At 43.3% G+C, this 14,385-nt stretch overlaps 1 protein-coding gene across 6 annotated transcripts in view; it reads left to right on the forward strand.

The window, feature by feature from the left end:
* Positions 1–6,889, forward strand: part of ATL2 (atlastin GTPase 2) — a 58,645-nt gene extending 51,756 nt beyond the window's left edge. For 2 of the 6 annotated variants that reach the window (XM_051839515.3, XM_051839544.2), the window contains 5 exons: positions 128–184; positions 2,148–2,219; positions 3,209–3,640; positions 5,060–5,074; positions 5,174–5,500. In XM_051839515.3, the coding sequence (XP_051695475.1) occupies positions 128–184; positions 2,148–2,219; positions 3,209–3,640; positions 5,060–5,074; positions 5,174–5,281 (684 nt within the window). In that variant the 3' untranslated portion in view covers positions 5,282–5,500. Of the gene's footprint in view, positions 1–127; positions 185–2,147; positions 2,220–3,208; positions 3,641–5,059; positions 5,075–5,173 lie in introns of all 6 variants that reach the window. The other 4 variants (XM_002709913.6, XM_089326540.1, XM_002709914.6 and 1 more) reach the window with 2 other exon arrangements.
* The last annotated feature ends 7,496 nt before the right edge of the window (positions 6,890–14,385 follow it).

Genomic DNA, 14,385 nt, shown 5'->3' on the forward strand with positions numbered 1-14,385 from the left:
CTTTAAAGTCTAAGAAATCCTTTTGATGTTATGAATAACTTTTATATTAATGCTTTTCCTTTTGTGGGGGATCTAGAGCCAAATGGCGTAATAGCCTTTCAGTATAATGAATCTTCTATCTTTTTAGGCTTACATTAAAATCTATCAAGGAGAGGAGCTTCCACACCCAAAGTCCATGCTTCAGGTAGAGAGAGAATGTGTTTATGTGTGTGTTGGGGTGGGGGGTGGAGGGAGGGAGGGAGAGGATGGAAGGAGTGAGCAAAAGAGAAAGAAAGATAAAGACAAAGCACTTACTCATGAGGCAGAACAAAATTTTCAGACAGCAATGTTGGTGGGAGCACAGGGAGATGCTTTTTGCATGCAGATAAGTTTTCAATATTTAAGACAATGCATGTCATAAGTCCTAAAGTTTTTAGGTGGTTTTTTTTTTTTTTTTTTTTTTTTTTTTTGTAACTGCAGATTGCAGACCTTACCCATATATAGCCACAAGAAATACACAAGTCCTTGGTGCTTCTCTTCAGGTGCTCTAAGTGTAGAAACAGTTCTTTTGTATAAGATGGCTGGATGTGGGCCTCTCTGGACTAAGCTGCTTCTGTTCTCTAAGTCTTTAACAATGACTACTGTTTGAAATAAGGCTTATTTCATTTGGTATTAATGATTTACACCTGTTTCTAGTGAATAAGTTTTTTCTTTTTTAAAAAATGCTGCTTTTTTAGGACAATGCTGTTGTATTTTTTAAAAAAGATGTATTTATTTGAAAGACAGAGTTAGAGCAAGAGAGATCATCCACTGGTTCACTTCCCAAATGGCTGCAGTGGCCTGAGCTGTGCCGATCCAAGGCCAGGAACCAGGAGCTTCTTCTGGGTCTCCCACGTGGGTGCAGGGACCCAAGGACTTGGGCTGTCTTCCACTGCTTTCCCAGGCTACAGCAGGGAGCTGAATCGGAAGTGGAGCAGCTGGGACATGAACTGGCACCCATGTGGGATGCCGGCACTGCAGGCGGCAGCTTTGCCCTCTATGCCACAGCGCCGGCCCCAGGACAGTGTTGTTTTAACTCAGCTCATTGTTTTTATGATTTACTACTTTGGGCAGTTTCTCAGTTTTGTAGTGGAAAAGCAGTACTTTCTAATAAAACTCAGGCAATAAGATATTTTGCAGGTTTGAAAATGTCTCTTGTGTAACACTGATTATGAGAGGGAGACCCATATGCGTAATTCCTGACTCCTACGTCTGGAGACTCAGCACATGTTAGGGTTATAACTACAATCTGCCTCCACGAGGGTTCCGCATATGTGAATTCAACCAGTCACAGACTGAAAGTGTTTGAAAAGAAATTATATCTGTACTGGATATGTACAATTGTTTAGGCATTATAAGTAATCCCGAGATGACTAAAAGTGTATAGGCGGGTAGTGTGGATTCTAATGCAGACACTAAACAATTTTATCTAAGAGACTTGTGCATCCATGGATTTTTGAGTATTTGGGGAAGATCTTAGAATCAACTCCACTTGGGTACCAAAGGATGACTGTATTTATCTCTGTCCATTTCCTAAGTATATGTGATATTTTCTACAATTCTATGTTTTTTTTGACAGGCAGAGTTAGACAGTGAGAGAGAGAGACGGAGAGAAAGGTCATCTTTTCCGTTGGTTCACCCCCCAAATGGCCGCTATGGCTGGCACACTGCACCGATCCGAAGCCAGGAGCCAGGTGCTTCCTTCTGGTCTCCCATGTGGGTGCAGGGCCCAAGCACTTGGGCCATCCTCCACTGCCTTCCCGGGCCACAGCAGAGAGCTGGACTGGAAGAGGAGCAACCGGGACAGAATCCGGCACCCCGACCGGGACTAGAACTCGGGGTGCCAGCGCCACAGGCGGAGGATTAGGCTAGTGAGCCGCCGCGCCGGCCTCTACAATTCTATTTTAACATAAACTTAAGCAAAATGAAATTAGGTGGGCAGCTTTGTTAGAAGCATTTACCATGTGGACCCTTATACCAGTGTTGTGTTCCTTGGAAAGGAAATTGAAAGTTGATATCTCCTCTGGCTCATTTTCAGACTCATTTATTGTACATAATTGTGTTAATCAGAATTTACAGAATTATAGGATATTTCTGCATAATTATGGTGCATTTAACTTTTGTTTTAGGCAACAGCTGAAGCTAATAATCTTGCTGCAGTAGCAGGAGCAAGAGACATTTATTGCAAAAGTATGGAACAGGTTTGTAACTGAATTTTAAATCTGATGCCAGAGGGGGATAGATTTTTATACTTAAAGTAATTGAACTTATTTGTGCTTCTTAGTCTCATCATTTTGTATCCTTCCCTAATTCTACTTTATAACCTTTTTATTTATTTTTAAATATTTATTTATTTGAAAGGTACAGTTAGAGAGCTGGAGTTGGGGTGGGGTGGGGTGGGGATTGATCTTCCATCTGCTGGCAACTCCCCAAATAGCTGCAGTGGCTGGGACTGGGCCTGGCTGAAGCCAGGAGCTTCATCCTGGTCTCCCATGTGGATACAGGGGCCCATGTACTTGGGCCATCTTCCGCTGTTTTCCCAGGCACATCAGCAGGGAGCTGGATTGGAAGTGGAGCAACCCGGACTTGAACCGGTGCCCACATGGGATGCTGGCGCTGCAGGCAGCAGCTTAATCCAGTGCGCCACAATGCCGGCCCCAAGTTTATGTTCTCTACTGGAAATAAATTGTAAGAAGGTAGTTCACATGGTTACAGAGTGCAGGATTCAGTTGGGTAAGTTATTACATAAATGCTACCGAAATATTTTCTGACTCAGAGTGTTATTAGTGGGCTCTGATGTGAGTAACTTTAGCTTAAGGTTAATAGCACTTTCCGCACTTGACTTGCTCAGTCAGTATAATACCTTTTTATTACCTTTTATCCACTCTCTTGCAACAGTCTTTTATACTATTATGGTGATTGTTGGGTCAATTGAAGTCAGATACAGAATGCAGTGTAAATTTTTTCTTTTGGTCTTTAGTTTCATTGGTATTTTGTTTGGAAAATGGTTTTGCTTAAGTCAGTTAAACATAAATCGGTTGTAGTTACCTGTGAGGTTATTATGCTTTAACTGAAAACAACCATGGTGTGATTTGACTTTATGGGGCTGAAAACTCTGTGTGGAGAAGTTTCAGAAAGTGTTAATTATTGCTAGCAGGTAATCTGTCCTGCTGTAATTCTGTCTTTTCAGGTCTGTGGTGGGGACAAGCCTTACATTGCACCTTCAGATCTGGAGCGAAAACACTTGGATCTCAAGGAAGTGGCAATCAAACAGTTTCGTTCTGTGAAAAAAATGGGTGGAGATGAGTTCTGCCGCCGTTATCAGGACCAGCTCGAGGCTGAAATTGAAGAAACCTATGCAAATTTCATAAAGCACAATGACGGCAAAAACATCTTCTATGCTGCTCGCACTCCCGCCACGCTGTTTGCGGTCATGTTTGCAATGTATATAATCTCAGGACTGACTGGCTTCATCGGCCTGAACTCGATAGCCGTCTTGTGTAACCTTGTCATGGGGTTGGCACTGACATCTCTCTGTACTTGGGCGTATGTTAAATACTCTGGGGAGTTCAGAGAAATTGGAACAGTGATTGATCAGATTGCTGAAACACTATGGGAACAGGTTGGTATCTATCTTTTGGTTTTCCAGTGACTAACCTCATTTTCTCTGATTTTTTTTCCCCCTCTACTTCTACAGTGTTTGCTTACCTCCATTTTCTTTGTGTGAAAAATATCAAAAAGGATGTTTTCTGCTTTGTTTGGATGTAGCACCTGCATAAATAGAAGAGGCTTTTTTTCTTTCAAGTTAGAGTTGTAATGTGTTTTGGTTAGCTTAAATCTGATATCTGGATAGGTTGTTAGTCATAGGCCTTGATTATACCAGATAGTGGGTAGGGCTGAGAAAAGAAAATACAATCAATGAACAGGTGTAAAGGTAAGGAAAAGCTTGGGAATGCATTACTTTGGAAAGCAAAAGAAATTTGTTAGTAATGTTAGCAACAAGCAATGTAGGAGAAATACTGGATGGCCTTTTATTGACTTCCATGAAGACAATTGGTGATTTACTGGGGTACTCCAAGGGACAATCAGGTAGAATTTCTTTTCTGAGAAATCTTGACCTCTGAACCATGAAAATGCTAATGAGAGAAGCAAAGCACTGTGAGCAGAGACCCAGCTTCAGTCCTCATCTTTTACCTCAAACCAGGATCAGTCAGCCGGGAGCTCTTCTCCAGTGAGTGCCTGTTAAGAAGACCCCTTTAGTGTGTCCCCCATCAGTGTGTCCCAGCACTGCCCAGTGCAGAGCTGCACTTCAGGATGTCATTAAAATGATCGTCATGAAGTCCTTGAGCACCGTGTCAAGGACCAGAATGCGAGCTGCAGTTCTGCTGATGAAGGATGCCGCAGGCGTTTCAGATGCTGTTTCTGGGCTGATGAGGGGTTGAATTTGTTTAAAGATTTAGGGTATGCAGGCCTGTGTGTGTGTGTTTTAGCTGTAAATTCAAAGGCTGAAGAAATAGACCAGTTTTTGAAGAAGGTTGAATGGGTGTTGACTTTTCCTGTAATACTGTCATTATTTTATTAAGTGGTCCACTATATTAATTTGGATTTTGTATTTGTTCATTAGAGAAATGCTTTATTTATTGAGATCTGATTGAGAAATTTATGTGTGGGTATTTGGAGTGAGTTTTTACCTCTTAATAAGCTTTACAACTACACTTTCCTTTGATATCCTCTGGTAGGAGATGGATTAAAAGTATCACCACCTTAAATGAATCTGCTTAAACATTTTGGACCATCATTATATTCCTGTAATATTAACTTCAGTAATTGTACACTGTCTTCTTACGAAAAACATGTTTTGTACAGCATTGATTCTAGGATACTAGAAGTGCCGATATTACAAAGCAGTTAAATGGAAGACTTGAAGTGTGTAAGATTATTTTCAGTGTAGTTGAGGTAAGGTGATCACTAGTCAGAGATTCGTGGTGTGTCAACAAACCTTATCTAAATCTCTTTGCATTTCTCTTTTCTTTTGCTTCAGAGGAGTCCCAGGAAGGTGAGAAACCTACAAAGTCTCAATTCTTGTGATCATAAGCTCTTTAGTTTCAAGGCTGTAGTCTAAGTCACTCTCCTAACGAATCGCTCCATGTTTTAGGTGTTTTCCAAACTCTTTGAAGTTACTAGACGTCGGATGGTTCACCGTGCTCTTTCATCAGCACAGCCACAGAGACTGTCACCCAACAATAACAAGAAGAGAAATTAGACAGTATTTTTAACCTTTTTCTGTATCTGAAGTGTTCACACTTAATACATGTAGGACAATAAGCAGGACCGTCTGGGCCGGTCTGCATAAATGCTGTATACATACCAGATTTGATGCTGCATATAGGGTATGGAATTGCACATCCATCTCATAGGAATTGTAAATGGTTTGAATAAGAGGAAAGTAATTTCTGTTGCATTATAAAATGTCTAACTGCATTATTTGTAGCATCATAATTTGTTGTTTTTGTTTTGGGGAGAAGCATCTTTTTATTTTCCACATTCCTGGTTATTTTCGTCATTGCTTTGAATTGAATTTTTATATCTATTTTTATATGTACCTCTTTTTTTACCTCATGTTTTTGTTTGTTTGCACATTTCTCATACCACAGGTATTGAAGCCCCTGGGTGATAATTTGATGGAGGAGAACATAAGGCAGTCTGTAACAAACTCTATCAAAGCAGGCCTGACTGACCAGGTGTCTCACCATGCCCGATTAAAGACAGACTGACAGTTCATCTCCTCACGGACTCCACTCTCCCTCTTGTTCATGCTTGCTGTACAATGAGAACTCAAATAAAAATAAACCAAAGTTTACAATCAGCTGTAGAAGTAGTTTAGTGTAACTGGCTTCACAGACGGCTGCCACAGAGTGTGAAACTGTTTGTTGGTTTTAAGCATTCTTGCAATGGCTCCTGCGACACGGAGATTGGCTGAGGAGCATTAGTTTCTCATGCACATTCGTGCCATGTTTAATTCTTTCTTTTTCTTTTTACTTATTCTAATGTTAGTGAAATTTTATGTAAAAGGATATTTCAGGGAAATATTTTAAGAAATCTATTTAGAGTCTCTTTAACACAGTGTGTCCCATTGAAGTTTTAATTTGTAGAGAATTTATGAATCACTGTATCAAGAATCGGATTGGAATGACAATGAAGCCTTTATTGAGCCACCACATTAAAAGTATATATTGCTTTACTGCCTTCAGTACCAGTATTACATAAATGCATGTGTCAGACTCCACCGCAATTACATGACAACTCTCGTAGCTAAGGAAGTAATTCTGGGTGTACATTTGTCTTGCCTTTTTAAATTTATAAACCTGCCCTAAAAGGAGATGCATATCTGGGAAACTGAACTGTCTTTTTGCAGTTTAGCCTTCATGTACATAAAATATGCCATTAATTTTATTGGGGGAGAAATTCCATCCAAAAATGTTGCCTACAGCTGTGAGTTAAGAGTGTCTGTACAGTGTGTAGCTTTTATTTTCTAAAATCACAGATAGGGCATGTATATGAATTATAAATATATAAATACGATTTTGTATTAAAAGTTTTGTAGTTTATGGCAAAATCTGGTTCTGTGGTAGGCTAAGAAGTACAGTCCCTGTGGAAGGAATGTTTGTGGCTCTGTCAGTGTGTGAATGCATAGACAATTGGAAGTTTTTGATATATTTGTGATATTTATCTTGAGCACTGCAATCTCACCCCCCAAGGGAATTCAATGGGAATGTTTATCGTGACTTTGTCCTCTGTTGCATTTTAAAGTTATTTCCTGTAATTTATTTTCAGTACATAATTAAAAATTTGTTGTATATATACAGTGAAACTTGTGATTCTTTTTTAAGGAATTATTTATCCCACTACATAAACCATACTTGTTTCTACTGCAGAGAAAGTGAGCAGGGAACTCCCAAGTGGAGAGCTCTTAGGTACTGTCCCTCGAAGCTAAGCTTGTTGTAAAAAGGTATTTTTCTGTGTCTGTGTAAGTGAGAACTTGCTGTCATTAGCCTACATGTAGCAGGGGATTTATTAATTTCTTCTGGTTTTTTTTTCCGGTGGTATATGTATTTTTCCAGTACTTTTGTTTATTGCTGCCTTTATGAACATCTGTTAAAGTACCTGGCTTGGTTTTTAAGTGAAAAAAATTCAGATGTTGAGTGGCATGAGTGACCCCTCTAAATCTATGTTCGTTGATAAATCTCCCTCCCACCCCCATTCAGGTCTTGTTTTTATATGGGTTATATTTGTCTCCATCTGTATTAAATTGCTACCTACTCACATGTTGCTAAACACAATCCGCTTGGGGAGTGTCTTTATTTCTCCCACCACCCTGTTTTCTGAATGCTATGGACTGTTTTTATGAATGAAAAATAAAAAGTTGTTGTATAATAGCAATTTTTCTGAAACTAAAGACTTACATAGTTTACCTTAAAAAAAAAAAAAGTTGTGAAATCCAGACTATTGGATTTCTTAGTATTTCTTGTTGGAAAGAGTATTTTCCCCAAAGAAGATGTAATTCTTTACAGAATTCTAAGAAAGCACTTTGGTTTCAACTGGAAGACTCTGAACATTGTTAATCAAGAAGCAATGCAAGCGATTAAAGGCAAATTCAAAACTGGTGTTAGTATATGTTTTGTGGTTCAACTTCTGATGATCTGTATTACGTTAGGTTTTGTAGAAGATGTTCTCAATGGCAATGATTTGTCTTCCAATTAAGAAGGTTGCCTTTGTGAAAGGGACAGTCATTTGTGACTGCTGAGGAGTGTACATTGCGTGTTACCCATGAAGACCCCTGCTCAGAACCTTGGTTTTTGCCACACTTACCTTCCTGCCACAGGGCTGGTGAGAGCCTCAAACTTGGGAAGCAGGCACATGAACAGAAATTGGGATCTTGGTTTTACTGGTCATACTTACTTCAGTGAAAGCATTTTTTTTTTAATTTGAGAGGTAGTGTTACAGACAGTGAGAGGGAGAGACAGAGAGAAAGGTCTTCCTTCCGTTGGTTCACTCCCCAAATGGCCGCGTTGGCCAGAGCTGCGCTGATCCGAAGCCAGGAGCTTCTTTCCGGTCTCCCACGCGGGTGCAGGGGCCCAAAAACTTGGGCCATCATCTTCTGCTTTCCCAGGCAAAAGCAGAGAACTGGTGGGAAGAAGAGCAGCCGGGACTAGAACCGGTGTTCATATGGGATGCCGGTGCTGCAGGTGGAGGTTTAACCTACTGTGCCACCGCACCGGCCCCAGTGAAAGCATTCTACTTACCAAACTGAATAGCAGTGTTTCACCTCTGAGGGCTATCTTCAGAGAACTCAGAGCAGTTCTTTATTTTACTTCTAGAATTGACTTGGGAGGGCTAGAGACCTCACTTGTGCTGTGGACATGGGTGTTAGGTTTAGTTCTACTGTTTTGTTGTCACAAAGTTAAGTTTTGTTCTTGCAGTTCCCAAGCAGAGCTCAATAAGGATTTTGCCAAGCAGCAGAGAATTGCTGCCACCTTCTGCACTTGGTCTTACATTAGATCCTAAGAACACCTCTCCTTCAGATTTGCTTTCTGTTGGGATTTTGGCTGAGGAATTTGAGCTGCCCTTAACATAACTTCATTGAGGTACAACCTTCAGTTATTTAGGTTTGTGACTTCAGAGCCAGAGAATGACTGATTAGGGGTAGGGGGGTGTGTGTGTGTGTGTGTGTGTGTGTGTGTGTGTTTAAAGCCTAAAGATATGTTTAAAAAGGCTCATGAAGGGAAATGACAGTCTTTGTATAGCTCAATAAAAGCACTGTCATGAAACATGAATGTATTGGTACTTTGCATACTCGGTCCTGGTCCTGCCGGACAGACAGGAAGCCGCTTTCTCAAGAGTCTGAGTAGTGTCCTGGGCTTGCAGGGCCAGGCCTCTGTTTCCCGTCTGCAGGGTTTGGGTCAGTAGGAAGCTTCAGGCACAGACAGGTGATTTCCCTGATGGAAGATGAAGCTGTGGTTTGGCTGCATTCGAAGGAGTGGAGAAAACAAGACTTTGCTAATACTGAAACAAGGTGGCAATTACTCCGAGTGTTAAAAGTGGACATTTCCCTGTTTGTACTCTGAAGTCTCTCCAGTGCTTCCTGACACACCTGTGCATGCATAACGTATACAGTTGGCTTTTACTTTATGCAAAATAGCATCATGCACTGGAAATTAGTTTTCATCTTTGTTGACCCTGGACATTTTCCTAGGTCAAGTAATTCTTGGTCACATGTGGCTTTGCTTCTGCGGGTAGATGGGGTTTGCAGGAGGAAACACTGAACCTGGGATCTCTGCTCAGAACCTTGATTTTTGCCACAGTTTTCCTCCTGCCACAGGGCTGGTGAGAGGCTCAAATAACGTGAAGGGTGTGGGAGGGAGGCGCACGGAGAGAAACCGTGATTTCAGTTTTGTGGTTTCAAGGCTCCATCTTCTATTTGACCAAATGCACTTGTTCTTTCTTCCTCCCTCCCTTCTTTCCTTTTTCCAACTGTACTTTCTGAAGCTTGTCTGTAGCAAGCTCTACCCCTCCTGTCCTTTGGGGTGTTGCTTAAGAATTTAAAAAGCCTGACAAGTGTATGAGGCAATTAGCCAACAGTGATTCCGGGAGTAAGTGAGCGTAGTCGCTGACAGCAAGAATGAAAGGTCATGCAAAACAGCAGAGTTGAGACTTCGGCCTAGTAAGCGCGAAGATGACCCAAAAACTTGGATGACCTAGAACTGGAATCCTGGAGTCTCAGTCCTAGGAAAAGGAGGTGTATGCAGTCAGAACGGAGCTTTGTGGGAACGCCAGCACCAGCACTTGGCAAGCGACGTGAGCCCGGGCAAGCGCTCATGTAACAGTTGAGTCGTAGTTGCTTCATTTATAAAATGGGAACACTGTCTACCTCTCAGGGGTGTTAGCATGTGATGGAAATGTACTGCAAGACCCTGTTGGACATTTGGAAATTATCGGGGTGTGGTTGGCTTTGTAGCACAGTGGGTAAAGCTGCCACTTGCCATGCCAGCATCCTATACGGGCGCTGGTTTGAGTCCCAGCTGCTCCACTTCTGATGCAGCTCGTTGCTAATTGCCTGGGGAAAGCAGTGGAGGATGGCTCAAGCGCTTGGGCCTCTGCCACCCACGTGGGAGACTTGAAGCTCCAGGCTTCAGCCTGACCCAGTGGCCATTGGAGCCATTTGGGGAGTGAACTAGCAGGTGGAAGATTCTCTCTGTAACTCTGACTTTCAAACCTTTTTTTCATTTTGTTTTCAAATTATGGGAGTGATAATTTGCAAAAAAAAAAAAAAAAAAAAAAAAAAAAACCTACCAAATAATCTCTCTATCTTCACACTGCTTCCTGAGAATGAGCAAGATGGATTGTGGGTGGTGGTGGTGGTTGCTGTTTAGTCTGAGTGAAAGTATCAGAACTTTTTCCTCAACTGGATCAACTTCATTGAAAAGAAGAAACCACGTTTCCTGAATATTTAATCTTTTAATAGTGATTGATCATTTTTTTAAAGATTATTTATTTGAGAGGTAGAGTTATAGACAGTGAGAGGGAGAGACAGAGAGAAAGGTCTTCTTTCCATTGGTTCACTCCCCAAATGGCCGCTACAGCCAGAGCTGTGCCAATCCAAAGCCAGGAGCTTATTCCTGGTCTCCCATGCGGGTGCAGGGGCCCAAGGACTTGGGCCATCTTCTTCTGCTTTCCCAGGCAAAAGCAGAGAGCTGGATTGGAAGAGGAGCAGCCGGAACTAGGACCTGCGCCCATATAGGATGCTGGCGCCGAAGGCAGATGATTAAACCTACTGCACCATGACACTGGCCCAACTGATGATTTTAAAAGTTAATTTCAGAGACCCAGAAAGCTCCAGTCAGCTGATTTGCTTCCCAAATGCTGTCAGTGCTGAGGCGGGGCTGGTGCTAAGGTTGAGGTGGAAGCCTGGAGCTGGCAACTCAATCCTGGTCTCTCGCATAGCCGGCCAGAACCCAGTGACTTCAGCCATCACTGCTGCCCGCTATGATCAGCAGCGGCAGCATGTTGGAGTGCAGTTATTGACCCCAGGTACCCCAATAGGGAACGTGAGTGTATCACACTAGGCTAAATGCCTGTTCCTCAAGTATTTGTGTGCCTGGTAAATGAGCAGAATATTTTAACGTGGGCTGGATTAGTCCACCGCAAGCCCTCCATTGGTTTCCATACTTGAACATCTCCATCTGTGCTGGATGGTTATTTGGCAACTATGGGCTCTTAAATATCGCTGGCTGGGGCCGATGTCGCAGCACACTAGGTTAATCCTCCACCTGCGGCGCCGGCATCTCATATGGGTACCGGTTCTAGTCCTGGTTGCTCCTCTTCCAGTCCAGCTCTCTGCTGTGGCCTGGAACAGCAGTGGAGTATGGCCCAAGGGCTTGGGCCCTGCACTCATATGGGAGAGCAGGAAGAAGCTCCTGGCTCCTGGCTTTGGATCAGTGCAGCTTTATCCGTTGCGGCCATTTGGGGAGTAAACCAATGGAAGACCTGTCTGTCTCTCTCACTGTCTGTAATTCTACCTGTCAAATAAAAAAAAAAAAAAAATATATATATATATATATATAAAATCTGGCTAGGGTTTCTCCCCTTGGCATCAAAACACTAAGGAATATGTTCATGAAGTTTAAAAAAAAAAAAAAACTGTTGCAAAATAACTTTGGAGGAGGACAAGGGTGGGTCATATAACTGTAAGGATATGGATTGTCCTTGAATTTAGTATGCCGATTCAATCTAATATCTGCTCGCAAGTTCTACAATTCAGTTTACAAGGCTGTCCAGTGAAGAGATAGATTGTTTATATTTATCATGTGTGTTAAAAAGGAATGTTCATGGCCAGTGCCGTGGCTCACTTCGCTAATCCTCCGCCTGCGGTGCCAGCACCCAGGGTTCTAGTCCTGGTTGCCCCTCTTCCAGTCCAGCTCTCTGCTGTGGCCCGGGAAGGCAGTGGAGGATGGCCCAAGTCCTTGGGCCCCTGCACCTGCATGGGAGACCAGGAGGAAGCACCTGGCTCCTGGCTCCGGATCAGCGCAGCGCCAGCTGCAGCGGCCATTAGGGGAGTTCTCTCTGTCTCTCTCTCACTGTCTATAACTTTCTCTCTCTCACACTGTCTAACTCTGCCTGGCCAAAAAAAAAAAAAAAAAAAAAAAAAAAATGTTCACAATACTCAGACAAGGCGTTTCTTTCTGGGGAAATTGAAAATTCTACAATTGGGAAGCCCAGATATACTTAGCATCTAAACCAAATGCCAGCAGTGGTGCCATAGCTTTAGGGTGGGTATTGTCTTTTTAAAGATTTATTTATTTCAAAGGCAGAGTTACAGAGAGAGAGGCAGAGGCAGAGAGAGAGGTCTTCTATCTGCTGGTTCACTCCCTAGATGGACTTGGGCCATCTTCTGCTTTCCCAGGCCGTAGCAGAGAGCTGGGTCGGAAGTGGAGCAGCTGGGACTCGAACATGTGCCTATATGGGATGCCAGTGTTGCAGGTGGCGGCTTTACCTGCTATACCACAGCGCCGGCCCCCTAGGGCGGGTATTTTTAAATCAGTGTTTTATAGAGATGTCATCTGAGGTTCAGAGATTGCCCATGTTTACCAAAGGGAGAGTGCTTTGGGGCTGGAAGCCAGGACTGCTGGCGTTAAGAGTCCAGGGAGCCGTGAACTGCCCTCACACCACTGTGAAGACAGCAGTTCCACACAGGCAGGGGAGGGAGGGAACCAGGCGATGGGAGAGAATGTGGCAGGGGTCCAGGCTGGCTCTGGGCAGGGAGACTGAGAGGCAGAGGTGGATCCAGCACTGCAGGTGCAGTTACAAAGACCTAGGCCAGCTTGCGAAGGGTCTTACGGATGCAGGGATTCTAATACTGTGGGTTTTATTTTTAGTTAGAATTACCCAGAGCGCTGGTTTTAAATGCATCTTCTTGGGCCCCCCACCTTCCCCAGTGTTGTATAGTGAATTCTTTCTTCTAGGCATCTCAGATCATTCTAACGCACACCCTGAAGTTTGAAGAATTTGTATTAGAGCGGTGTCTCCTGATACGTAACAGGGATACTGATTTTCCCTGCGGTCTTTTTCTAACCAGGGAAGCGTTCCATGCAGACAAAACTGAGACTGGGTTGTATGATACGGCCTCACTGCCGGGCAGGGTGGGGAAGAACAGATGTTGAAAATCTACCCTTCCACGTTGAAGTGAGCATTCTCTCCCAAATTACAGACCTGCTCTTCAGCTGAGATACTCTTTGGAAAGGACGCCATCGGCTTCACAAAGCTTTGGGCTGCTTCTCTCCTTTAAATACTGTCTTTAAAGAACAAACCAGTTTTCGGCACAGCCGACCACTGCGGTCTTTCCTGAGGGAATGTTCACAAACGAGCTGAGACTTCTCATATATTCCTTGTCTTACGATCTGCTTCAGGATACAAAAACAAAACAAAAAAACCAAAAGACCTTCAGGGCTGGATTGTGTAAATCAGGAGAAATGTAGCCAGTTAGCAAAGCATGATCTTTGACATTAAATGCGACTGTCATACAAATACATAGTGAACATTAAGCAAAGTGGCTTCAACTACTTAGTGAGGGAATCGGTAAGCTGGCAAAGCCGGTGCGAAGCAGAACTGGAACAGGAATGGTGGGCGCTTTGCTGGCTCCGCTTCTAATTGCAGCTTCCTGCTACCGTGTGCCCTGGGCGGCAGCGGATGATGGCTCGGTTAGTTGGATCCCTGCCACCCAAGTTGAACACGTCCAGATCAGCGAGGCTCAGAACCCCCTTATGACACTCAAATGAAAATTGTGGGCCGGCGCCGCGGCTCAACAGGCTAATCCTCTGCCTTGCGGCGTCGGCACACCAGGTTCTAGTCCTGGTCGGGGTGCTGTATTCTGTCCCAGTTGCCCCTCTTCCAGGTCAGCCCTCTGCTGTGGCCCGGGAAGGCAATGGAGGATGGCCCAGTGCTTGGGTCCTGCACCCCATGGGAGACCAGAAGAAGCACCTGGCTCCTGGCTTCAGATCAGCGTGGTGTGCGGCAGCCATTGGAGGGTGAACCAATGGCAAAGGAAGACCTTTCTCTCTGTCTCTCTCTCTCTCACTGTCCACTCTGCCTGTCAAAAAAAAAAAAAATTGTGGACCCCCAAATGGCCTGTCATTACTTGCATCATTAGAAATTAAAGCAAAACTATGAAAATATCAACTTAGAAAATAAGAATACTATATGTTACCTTAAGAAAATCTTACCTGAGGTTGCCACATACTGTTTTGATACACAGAGAAGGGATTATTACAGTCAAGCAAATTAACTTAGCTATCCGCTAACACAGTTGCCTCT

Source organism: Oryctolagus cuniculus, chromosome 2, assembly GCF_051225735.1.
Source record: "Oryctolagus cuniculus isolate XC-2025 breed Fujian yellow rabbit chromosome 2, ASM5122573v1, whole genome shotgun sequence".
NCBI lineage: Eukaryota > Metazoa > Chordata > Mammalia > Lagomorpha > Leporidae > Oryctolagus > Oryctolagus cuniculus.